The sequence below is a fragment of the Erpetoichthys calabaricus genome, chromosome 1 (genome assembly GCF_900747795.2).
Source record: "Erpetoichthys calabaricus chromosome 1, fErpCal1.3, whole genome shotgun sequence".
NCBI lineage: Eukaryota > Metazoa > Chordata > Cladistia > Polypteriformes > Polypteridae > Erpetoichthys > Erpetoichthys calabaricus.
The window spans coordinates 305,042,710-305,055,971 of NC_041394.2; the positions used below are offsets into that span (position 1 = coordinate 305,042,710).

The following is a 13,262-nucleotide window of genomic DNA, read 5'->3' on the forward strand; positions in this document are numbered from 1 at the left end:
TTTTCATCATGCTTGAATTAGTTCACTTTCTTATGTGCTATATCCTCAAAGTTAAATGCCTTTAAATTCCATTTTTCTTTAGTACTTTATTTGTTGTAAGGAAAATTGTAACTTTTACAGGAGCTTGAGAAATAACTTTTATAATTAACAAAAACAATGACCCCCTCACACATACACAAGAATTACAAAAAAAAAAAAAAAATCTGACTTGGCTAATGATAAGAGAGCAGTCACAGTGAGGCATTATAAACACATATTGCCATAGGTATGGTACCAGTAGTGTTTGTTGACACACTTCTGTTGAATAATTCATTGGCTAGGTATGGAGTACCAGTAGTGTTTGTTGACACACTTCTGTTGAATAATTCATTGGCCAAAAGTACTTAATGATAGTATGTCACAGAGAGCATATGCAGCATTATTAGTAATGGCCACCAGGTTTCTCTTCATTCTCTTTTCCATTAATAATTCAAGTAGGTTGAGAGTGCATCCTATAACTGAGTCTGCCTTCTTTATTAGCTTGTTGATTCAGTGGGCCTCTCCTGAAGTGATTTCACTGGCCCAGCCCACCAGAGCATGGAAAATTACACTGGCCATCACAGAGTTGTAGAACATGTAAAGAATGCCACTTTCAACATTTTAGAAATGCAGTTCCTGTAAGAAAAAAATAGACTGCTCTGCCCTTTCTTAGGTAGTTCCTCTGTTTAGCTAGACTAGTCCAGCATCTCATTAATTTGGGTCACCAAGTACTTGTAGCAGTATAGCACTTCCACATCCTAAATAGTTATTGGACACAGAGGTGTTCTAGTATGGCGAAAGTCAATCATTAGTTGCTTGGTTTTGCTTGGTTTTGCTGATAATGAGTTGCACCAAGAAACACAATTCTCTGCCTGATTCCTATACTCTGTCCCACCCCCCTTGTCAATATATACAGTTAGTGAAGAATAGAATTTCTGCAAGTAACCTGACCTGATGTTATATTTATAGTCCGAGGTGAACAGAAAAGAAAATGTGTTTTCCTTGTGTTGCACACATTACAGACACTGTCTTTGAGCCTCACAAACTGTGGTTTACTGGAGAGACATTCAGAGTTCATTATCCAGAACATCATAGGCTAATCCACTTTCATATCTCTGAGTTTACCCCTTAACAGAGATGACTGAATGGTAGTTGTATCTTCCACATTAATCTTTGTCCGAAAGGCAAACAACAGTGGATCCAAGTGGTCTTTGACAATAGGACTCATAGACCCAAGAACCAGCTTCTTGAATTTTTCTAATGATGTGGGATACAGGTGTCACTGGTCTGTAGTCATTAGATGAAGAGACACCTGCTTTCTTTTGAATTGAAACAATATATGGTGTTTTCCAAGACAGAGGTACTTTCTGGATCCTTAGTGAAAGACTCAACAGAGGATATCACAGAACTGGTCAGTAGAGCCAGTGTGTGGAGGCTGATTAATGGAGGGAGGTGGCACTGGTTGGGGATGAAAAATCCATTAAAAATTGGTTCAGGGTGTTAACTTTGTTAATGATGCCTCCCAGCACCTGAGTTGTGGATTGTTTAAGACTAGTAATTATGCCCAGTCTATTCCAAATATTTTTCATGTTATTCTGAGTAAGTGTGCTTTCTATTTTCAATGACTCTGCTGTTTCTTCAATGCCCTTCAGAGATTTCTTTGGAAAGTTGTGCATTGTTTTTGAGAAACCAGTAGGGTTGACACAGAAGCTAATAAAGTCTGTCACTCAATATCATCGCCGTTTGACTTGCACATTATTTCCCAGGATGTCTTTTGGAAACAGCCACTGAGGGCAGTTTCTTACACCAAGATCCACTTCCTCACTATCATTGTGGAAACAAGGTACTACCTAATAACAACATAAGTGCGAGTAAGATGGATCAGATTGTGGTCAGATCTATCCAGTGATGCCACAGGTTTAAATTTAAAGGCATCTTTAACATTTGAATAGATCATGTCCAAGTTCAGCTTGTTGTGTCCATTAATTGAACATACACAAACTGATGGAAACTTGTCATTGTTCCTTCCAAAGACACAAGGTTGAAGTCACCACATATACCTGCAGGATCATGTTCTAGGTTATGGCCTTTGGTTTCTGCACTTTTGTACTGAAGAGGAGGAAATGCAGGAAGTATGTTGATTAAGCCCAGATGTTGCATAATGCAAGAATAAACATTTCTAGTGTAAAATCTTTACATTTTTTTAATATAGATCTTATCCTCAGTTATTAATCTTTTATGTCTTTTTAGTTCAGTAAGCATAACACCATCATGTCTATCAAAAGATGTAAACAGTGTGAAATCTGAAAAGGAAAAACTAATATTAGAGGAATGGTAAGTAGGCCTTTCTCTTTATGTTTGAAAATTTGTAATTATTTAATCTATAAGCAAATTTAAAAAAATAATTTCAACATATCTTACAAAGATCTTTACTATTTTTACAATATATCTTTGTAAAATGTTAAAACAAGTTTCTGTTGTTTGAATAGCCAGGAGAACTTTGCATATCTTTCAAGTTATGACGCATCAGGATGTCTGTTTGCAAAGGTGTATAGAGACTATTCAATACAGTAAGCATCAGCCCAGTAACACTGAGCCTTTCCCTAAACTGAAAAACCCAAGTAAAACTGTTTGTGTTAGAGATGGTCTGTTGCTTGGCCAGAAAAACAATGGGGCTAGATGACTCGAAAACCTTACTGATAAACTTGGCACTTAGTGCTTTTGAGTCATTGAGTACACAAGACTATATGGACTATGAGAAAGTTAAAAAAAAAAAAATAATAATAATTTTAAGTCATTTTAAGGCATTGGACTTGGTTTTGTAATTCTAGCATGCCTTACAGGCATCTAGGAAATAGAAGTTTGTGAAACGATCGAGCTAGACTTTCATTCATTCATGATAACAGCACTTTAGGACAAGATGGATTTCATTGAAACATACACTGATGCAGGAATATCATGGGAACTGCACTAGGTGTTCACTGGTTCAGCTTTCCTGAAATGTTTGACTTATATCAAGAGCGTGAACTTTAATGCATTTTTAAATTCCTCGGATAACTTGTATGTGTAGAAAAAGGGTACTGAGTCACATACTGTACTTTGCATTAATGCGCTTGATAAAAATTAAGCAAGAAATGTTTGTGGTGATACACTCAGTAGACCAGAAAATAAATTTTGGGTGCTGATACATACAGAAGATGCTTGTTGTATGTAGTAATCAATGTACATAACCCGTCCATCACACATAAGCTTTCATATGCCATAAATGTCATGTTTGAAGGGCATAGTTCAACTGGTTTGGATATACTTAACAAAATGAAATCAGAAAAAAAATGAAAGTAGCAACATTCTACACATAAAGCCTGAAATAAATAAATAAATTACATCACTTGCCGTTCATGACTAATCCACTAGTATCAGGGTCATTCTCAATACCATTATATAGAAGACTAGTTTTTATGTTGGACTTACAGTATTTTTTGTATAGAAAATAGGTTCATTTAGTTTTCAGAATCTTGAACTGACCTGACTGTGCAAAAAATCATGCTGTCAGTGTTATTTAATCAATGCCTTTTGAATGTTTTATATTTTTCCTCATTCATCTTTATTCTTTGTTTTGTACCAAGTCAAGCTAGCATCTCCTATATACTTTAAGAAGCTGTACAATTTAAATCTTTAGTTCATAACTATAAAGCAGTACACACAGCCATCTTCTGTTAACCATTGTTTTTAAAACATCACTTTTTTTAGGGTAAATCAAATGTTTTTAAATCTTTAAAACTTCAAAGAAAGACAGCATTTTAGTCTATTCTGTAGGTTAAAGTGCATGTTGTTTTTGTTTTATTGATGGCTTACTTCATTTTATTAGCTTTCATGATAACAAAATCAAATAAGATCTTAACAGAACTGATACAGACAATAAAATAATCCCTGACAAAATTTTAAAGATAGTTGAATATTTATAGTTGAAATTTTCAATTAGAAGAATTAATCTTGTTTAAAGTTTGCTTAGAGGTAAGTAAGTAATTATGTCTGCAATCAAAGCATATCTGAAATACACATCAGGAGAATGCACTTTTTGAAAATAATGGGATAGAAGCTTTGATGTCACTCTTCAAGTTTCATAGGAGAACTAATCAGTATAAACGAGAGAATAACAGTTTAAGAGACACCAGACAAAGAATGAAAACAGATTTATTATGAATAGAAAGGTGTTTTTTTTAAAAAAAGTCTTCCTAAACGTAAATATGACAAAAAAGGTATAGAAAATATATCTGAAACCTTTGGCTCAAAATTGTATTTTATAACATTTTCTTCTCTGTTACTATTTGAAATTTGAAATCTTTCTCCTAATTGTTTGCACTGCTTATGCTAAATGAGAATATATGTTTTTGTTGTGTATGGAAGTTGCTGATAAAAGGTATTATCCATTTGCTAAAACCACTTTCATTTAGTACATGGTCATAGAGAAACTACTTCATTTATAGATGGGATGCCAGACTATCTGAGTATAGTCAATGCACATACCTTTATCCACTTGTACAAGGCCATTTTAGAATAACCAGTTACCCTACCCTGCATATCTTTAAGATGAAAGAATGCAGAATGTGTACTTTATTTATTTATACTATACATGCAATAAATTTTTATACATATGTATCCTTATTATCTTATATTGTGTATACTGGTTATTTACTCTCTTGTACAAATTTTGTCCTGATGTTTTTAGAATAATGTTTAACTGTAGTGTTTTGTGTTCTAAAGGGGATTTAAAAGTGGTTATACAGCTCAGCTAATGCTAAAAAGAGCACAAAAAATGAAATCTAAGAAAGAATGGCAAAAGAAATTGCTTGGTAAGTTATCTAAATTACTTTTACACATTTTATCTGTGTGAGAATAGTTAAAATGTTTATGTAAATATCAATTAATTGAGGAATTAGTTACTTTTATTTCATCTGTTCAGTTTGTATTTTTAAATGCTTCATATAGGCTTTAAGTAGGATTATGCTAGCCTCATGTATAAAAAATACTGCCTTTTACTAAATAGCTTTGACCATTTCCTCCACTCAGGAGGTTCTAAAATAAATAGTTTCTTTTTATTCTTTAACTCCTTCTTCAGTGTCAAAAAACATGTTTGGACCACCCACCAATATTCTTTTGTAAAGCAGCGTTTAAACAAATAATGTTTTCAGTTGTTTTGCTAACAGGTGTTAATACAATTTATCAATCATTCTTTCTAGCAATCATCTCATTTTATGAACCTACTTAGTCTATCATAGTGTCATTGGGAATTAAGTTTATCACAACAGCACTGAGTGCAATTAAGTAACCAGCCCTAGAATGAACAAGAGGCCATCACTGGAACACTAACTTGAATAACATAATACAACTTTTTCAAACCTGTTTAATCCAATTAAACTTGCATAGACAATTTGTGGAAGAGTTTGTGAATCCTTTACAGTTATTTAGATTGTTGCAGTAATGGTGCCTAAAATGTGATCTAATCTTCATCTAAACCATAATAATCAAGAATAATAATATGATTAAACAAATAGTTGTAAAGTTGTACACTGATGTATTTTCATTAAACTTATTTAAATATTCAAGGTCAAATACGGAAAAAGTATAAAGGAATATTTCAGGCAAAAGTAAATAAATACGCAAATAAAAGTAACAATAAATAAAGAAAAATAGCATGAAATGTGAGCATTTATAAATAAATGTGTCACTTAATATGTTTTTGTTGCTTATTTATTTACATAATTTTGTCTGTTATATTCCTACAAAGGCAACATTAAGTACGGCTTGAATTTAAAATTGACACTTTTACTCATTGAAGCTGAGAGGGCAGGCTTTAGGAAGTGAATCGTTGGAACACCAGACTTAAACCTTTGGCCATCAAATGTCACATTTACAGCAAACAATTCAGATGGAGTCACCTAATGATGAATTCAGAGTTTATAGAATTAAAGTAGCCACTTCACAGAGTAATTCTGGACAACTTTTTCTTGCGCTCATAGTCGACATGCACAGTCAAACCTTTGAGCATGCACATGAGCCACGGGATTCCCAAGTCAAGCAAAGCACGCCCACTCTTCTGATGAGTTACCAATTAAAAAACAGTTCTCACTAGAGCCTGCCGTCTCAGGTTTGATGAGAGTAAGTCACGTTTTAAATTCAAGCCATATTTCATGTTGCATTTGGAAGAAAATTATGGATAAAATTAACTAAATAAATAATTAATGAGCAAGAAATACATTCCATTTCACGTTTCATGCTCTTTTTCTTTATTTACTGTCAGATTTGACAATTTCTTTCTTTCTTTCTTTCTTTCTTTCTTTCTTTCTTTCTTTCTTTCTTTCTTTTTGTCCAAAATAGTTTCTGAAAGACAGGCAAATTATTTTTAAAGGTTGACTTAGCTTGTGTTTTGTTTTACTTTGTCCCTGCTTTCTCCCTTTATGTGACTCTCTTATATTTGCTCTATTTGACAAATAAATCCAGTTTTGGCATCTTTGACTTTTTGGTATTCTTCTAGTCTGGAGAGATGCCAAAACATATTAATAAAAAATTTCTAACATGTATTATTATATATCTTAAATACACATTAACATTTTTATATATCTGCCTTTATATCATTGTGCTTCTCAAAATGGTGAACAGTCCATCTAATGCAAAACCGTTTAAATTACATATGGTGTAAATAAAGACAGATACAGAACATCCTCAAAGCTTCATCATAATGAATAAAAAGATCAGCAAAATCCAAGGAACCCACAAATCTTGCACAAAGTAAAAGTCACATAAAACTAAGCTCCTTGGCAACTGATGTCTAATTATTTTGGAAATATATGTGTGAATAAATACCTTGAAATGCTACCATAATGACTCTTCAGCCATTGTTAAATGTTGAAGTCAATGGTGTATCCTATTGGTTCTCCAAAAAATACCTAAATATTTCACATAACTAAATGATATGAATCAAGAGTGAATCTTTTTATGTACAAGTACATAGTGATCTGTTTGGAGAATATAAAACACTTATTATAACACTAAAGCCTCATCACCTCCCAAGTAAGTAGCATGGTGGATTGAGCATCTTGGCATGTCATGAAATTCCAAGGGGATAATTCTGGAGTGTCTGTTTCTAATCTGAAGTTAAAATATTTTTACGTCATGCAGCATGACAGTGATTCCAAACACAGGACTAAACTAATGACAGTGATTTAAACAGAAGAAATGCTGCATTTTAGAATGGGCTCATCAGAGTCCTGACTTCAGAATTCTTAAAATGCTGGGGTATAATGTAAACCAGGACATCCCAAAAATATAAATGAACTGAAACTGTTCTACAAATTGAAATACTCCAATACATTTTAAACACTTTAGATCTGATTGGCAGCTACAAGTAAATGAAGCATAAAGTCATTGTTACCCTTCCAGTTACTAAATGTACAATACTTTTTTCATCCCTAACTTGAATATTTAACCAATATGTTCAGTAAAGATATAACATATACCACTTTTGTGTGTGCTTCATGTTTTAACCACATTGTTGATATCTATTATGAACATTAGATCACATTTTAGATTTATCATTTACATCACAGTGGATAAGTGAATACAACACAACATCAAGAGAATAGGAGTCACAGAGAATGCAATGTGATGCAAACTCTATTTGTGCTTTAGGAAGCCCTTTGCAGATCATTAAACTCATCTTAATAAATAGCAAGGTTAATATACTCTGACATTTTTCTGTTTTAGTTGCTATTCATATTTGTTAAGCGTGTTTTAAACACCCAAATATTTCATCAGACAACATTAAAAATACAAGTTAGTGTTTACACTGTACTTTATGATTATGGAGTAAATTAGCATAGTGGATCTCAGCTCTTACCTTAAAGTGAGTTTTTCAACAAAAACACTGATGAAGGCTTGTTAAAGGTAAATTTTGCAGTAATATTTGAAACGTTTTCTTCACTAAGACAACCGTGGGCACATGCAATATGTTCCCAAGTAGTGTGGTAGATAGTGGTACATTGGGGACCTCCAAAGCTTGACTTTTGTGACTAGCATTGGCAAACTTTATGTGGCTGAAAGGCTTGTTCTTTTCAAAAAATGTTTCAGTATTCTAATATGATTAATGAATTGTAGAATATACTTAAAAGTACATTGCTCTGAAATGTATTTCCTTATATAGATCCAGCTGTACGTCTGGCATTATTCAAAAACAATGAAAATAAGCATCCTCCTCCTAAGACTTCATACAAATTACGGCCTCCCAGAGCAGACCTTGTTAGAGGTACTTTTCTTCATTACTTTAAAAATTGTATACATTTTGTTATTTAGATAAGTGAATTATTGTAAATAAATTATACAACTTTCATTTTTTCATTTCTAGTTATTTTGCATTCTTTTTGGTGTACTGCTTTGAGTATAGAAAAAAACAGTTTAGTCGTTGTAAGAAAAAAACATTCTGTAAGGCATCAGGCATCACACTTATTCAGAAGCAGTAGTTTTTTTTTGCCAAAATATGCATATTTTTAGGTTTTCCCATTTAGTATAAGGTCAGGGAGAACTGAAGAGAGGCTACTACTTTTCAAGAGGTATGAGACATCATATAGTCTATGACTTTGGAAACATACTTTCATTAATCTATTTCAACAAAATATGCAGCTGAACATATTAAATTACAACCATCGCCTTTAAAGACTTCTTAAGATGTGTTGTGCTGGGACAGTAAGCATTAGTAGGAGCTTTACCGTAGTTTAGAAGGTCTGGTCCTAACGACTTAAGTATCCCCTGGACAAGGTTTTTACACTGACCTCAGGCTAGATAGAATAGAGATGAAATGGAGGCTCATTAGCAGGAGAAACAGACCAGGGTTTTGAAACTGAAGTAGGGAGTGAGAATAGATTGCTTTGTGTTGACAATTAGATGAACCAACCTTTCTGATAGACAGGGCAGTTCCTTGTGAAGGTTGACGTTTGTGCTTGTGCTTTCCCATTTTCTGACTCTCTCATATTTGCTATATTTGACAAATACACCTATCTTTGGTATGTTTAACTTTTTGGTAGTTTTCTAGTTTGGAGAGATGTCATGACCTATTGATAAAAAATATTTATTATGTTTTATATTCAATTATTTATTCATATATTATTAGAATGTATTTCTTAAATACACATTATTTTTATATAACAGCCGTTGTATTACTATGTTTCTCAAAATGCAGAACAGTCCATCTAATGCAAAACCATCTAAATTACATATGGTTTAAATAAAGATAGACACACAACACAGTAAGTAATGACTTGCAGATATACAACACATCCTCAAAGCTTCATAATGATGTAGAAGAGGATTGAAGCACCATATTTACCTGATGAAGATCAACAAAATCCTAGGAACCCACAAATCTTGCATACAGTAATCCCTCCTCCATCACGGGGGTTGCGTTCCAGAGCCACCCGCGAAATAAGAAAATCCGCGAAGTAGAAACCATATGTTTATATGGTTATTTTTATATTGTCATGCTTGGGTCACACATTTGCGCAGAAACACAGGAGGTTGTAGAGAGACAGGAATGTTATTCAAACACTGCAAACAAACATTTGTCTCTTTTTCAAAAGTTTAAACTGTGCTCCATGACAAGACAGAGATGACAGTTCTGTCTCACAATTAAAAGAATGCAAACATATCTTCCTCTTCAAAGGAGTGCGTGTCAGGAGCACAGAATGTCACATAGAGAGAAAACAATCTCTAGCAAACAAATCAATAGGGCTGTTTGGCTTTTAAGTATGCGAAGCACCGCGGCACAAAGCTGTTGAAGGCGGCAGCTCACACCCCTTGTGTCAGGAGCAGAGAGAGAGAGAGAGAGAGACAGACAGATAAAAACAAACAGTGAAAAATCAATACGTGCCCTTTGAGCTTTTAAGTATGCGAAGCACAGTGCAGCATGTCGCTTCAGGAAGCAGCTTGCACAGAAGGTAGCAACGTCAAGATAATCTTTCAGCATTTTTAGACGAGCGTCCGTATCGTCTAGGTTTGCGAACAGCCCCCCTGCTCAATCCCCCTACGTCAGGATCAGAGAAACTCAGCGCAAGAGAGGGAGAAAAGTAAGTTGGGTAGCTTCTCAGCCATCTGCCAATAGCGTCCCTTGTATGAAATCAACTGGGCAAACCAACTGAGGAAGCATGTACAAGAAATTAAAAGATCCATTGTCCACAGAAATCCGCGAACCAGCAAAAAATCCGCGAAATATATTTAAATATGCTTACATATAAAATCCGCGATGGAGTGAAGCCGCGAAAGGCGAAGCGCGATATAGCGAGGGACTACTGTATTGTAAAAATCACATACACTAAGCTCCTTGGCAACTGTTGTCTAAACTTTGTATAGTACATAGAAGTGATACTTTTTGCTTGTGCTAATACACAATACCTGGAATTCTCAAGAAGAGAAGTAAAACTTGTTTAAATGTTGAGGTCAATGGGGTATCCTATTGGATCTGATGCTAGTAAGGATTTTGCTTTTGCTATGCTTTTTAACATTGCTTATGTCACAAGACAGCAGAACATGTGCTGATGGATAAACATTGAGGAATCCAAGGTGCAAAAGATTGCCAATAAATTAAGCATTCCACTGATCAATTTTGCTCAAAGCAAATATATGAATTAGGGTGGCACATTGGCTTAAAGTATGTCTCGGCGTTCCAGATTTCTCAGTTTAAATCCCTGGTCTAAACACTGCCCATGTAAAATGTGCATGTTTTTGCCATGTTCCTGTGGTTTCCTACCATATACCAAAGACATAAATATTAGATTATCTGGTGACTCAAAATTAGCGTGACATGAGTGTAAGTGCGTTCTGCAGAGGGCTGGTACTCCATTCTGGGTTTGTTCCAGCCTTGTACCCAATATTGCCAAGACAGGCTTCCACCATCCCTGAACTGGACAAGTGGGTTAGAAAATGGATGAGTTTGTTTTTGTGTGTATTATGTCCATGAAAAAATCACTTTGACAGTGCATACTTTCCAAGATATAGGTTTGATATGACTGATTTTTCCAGTTTTAATCCATAATTTGTTCAGTATCTTTCACAGCAAAACAGTTCAGAAGCACCTATTTTATTTCTGTTTTCTTGAATTTAAAGTCATGTGTACCAAAGGAGAAAATCTTTTTTTTTCACTTTTCGGGTTTTTGTTGTTATTGTCCTATTTATATTTCATTTGCCTTTTCAAAGTTCTCATGACTTTCTTTCCTGGAAGCAGTTGTGTAGTAATGGTATGCCTGCAGTCTACTGTACATGTGTGTGAATTTTACAATGCTAAAGTATGTAACAGTCTGTTCTTTATCATTATTATCTGCCTTTACATCTCTGATGTCATAATTTTACTTATCTTTGGTTTCTGTTATATCAAGCAGCAAGAAAGTATCTGAACTTCTTTTATGTTCATTACGTTTCTTTTAATTTATCATTTTTAGCTATTTAGGTGGAATCTTTAACATACATAATGTTATTAATACCATTTCAGTACGTTTTCAAGCAAGTATCAGTTTCTTACACTCATTCTCTCCTTAAGATAGTGATGAATGCAACATACTGTAGTTTTCTGAATTTTAAAAGTTTTTCCATATTCAGTTTTTGGTAATCATATAGGGCTTTTTGCAGGCAAGTCAAATAATTAAGTGATTTTAAGTGTATAATCAGTAAACAGAAGAAAGCGTATAATAATTATTTTTCTGTTTCCAGTGAATGTTGGCTATTTGTTATGTTTCTCTTCCTCATCTACTATAAATATTATCAAGCTATCCCTTTAGCAGATCATTCATGTATACTTTATGTTTATTTTCTAAAGCTTATGTTTTTGTTAAATCAAAAGCTGAAAGTAATATTCATTAAGATTTTGCAAGAACAACTTTTGATAGTATAATTACATATACATTTTAGTTTCTGATGGAGAATATGGCTGTTCTCAAAGTGCATACTCTTAATATTGCAGCAGTACATGCATGACAGTTGATCTCTGATATTAAATTAAAGACAGAAGTAAGCAAATTCAGCTCGCGCCCTCAGAGAGGAAGATTAGATACAGATTAACTTTGGTCAGTCCAAAGCAAATTTTTTGAGGTTCCACTCACTTGTTTGATCTTGCTCCAATTCTATCTGCTGCCTTGCAATATTAGTATTCTTGCTGTGATGCCCTGCTAAATTTCTGGTGAAGCTGTTTTACATGTGTATATGTTATTCCTTATTCTTTTGTAAAATACTGTATGTTAATTGATTGTCATGCAGCTAGTTAAAATATTTCTGAATGGACAGATCAAAATATAAAGAAATGTATGCACAGAATGATCCATGTGCACAAATCACCTCACAAGTATTTACAGTATAGTTGGAGTCAAATAGGCAACTATCTCAAATTCACCATCCCTTTCTTTCATACATCTGAATGTGAAGAACTATGAAGGATATTAGGGAAGCTAAAAGGCAGTTACAGTGGAATAAAGCAGAGAAGGTGAAAGATAACCCAAAGGGATTATTTCTGTATTTTAGTAGTAAAAGAACAGTCAAGAAGGAGGTGAAGTGCATCAGGAATAGTAAAGGGGAATTTAAAAATATAGACAGTGAAACAGCAGATGCTCTAAACATTTTAGAGGTCTTTCTTTACATGTGAGAAAGTGGATAACCTCCCAGCACTAAAAAGGATTACTAAATGGATACTGAGTAATTTGGAAATTGTAGAGGGAGAAGTACTGCTTAAATTAAATAGGCTGAAATCAAACAAATCACCAGGACCAGATAATATCTATCCTCAAGTTCTTAAGGAAAGTTAGCAAGTACATGTATAAACCCTTGACACATATTTCTAGGAACTCATTGCACACTGGTGAAATTCAGAAGGAATGGAAATTGGCAAATATTATCCCATTATATAAAAAATGATGATTGACGAGATCCAAGCAAAAATAGGCCAGTAACATTAACATGCTTCACAGGTAAATGTAATGGAAGGAATTATTAAGGAAAACACTGGGTAACGCATGGTGTCAGATGAGGGAGGTCGTGTTTTACTGATGTGCTGGAATTCTATGAGGAAGCAACAAAAGGATATGATCAAAGTAGAGCTTATGATATTTACCTTGACTTTTATAAAGCATTTGATAAGATGCCACATGAGTGGCTGAGCATCAAACTAAAAGAAGTTGGAGTTCAGTGTGCAGTGTGTAGATGGGTGCACGGCT

General features: G+C 34.0%; 1 protein-coding gene across 1 annotated transcript in view; it reads left to right on the forward strand.

Annotated features, from left to right (window-relative positions):
• lrriq1 (leucine-rich repeats and IQ motif containing 1) overlaps positions 1 to 13,262 on the forward strand; it is a 149,206-nt gene that overhangs the window by 92,379 nt on the left and 43,565 nt on the right. The window contains exons 21-23 of the mRNA XM_028814864.2: positions 2,269 to 2,352; positions 4,783 to 4,871; positions 8,219 to 8,320. Coding sequence (XP_028670697.1) covers positions 2,269 to 2,352; positions 4,783 to 4,871; positions 8,219 to 8,320 — 275 coding nt within the window. The remainder of the gene's footprint in view (positions 1 to 2,268; positions 2,353 to 4,782; positions 4,872 to 8,218; positions 8,321 to 13,262) is intronic.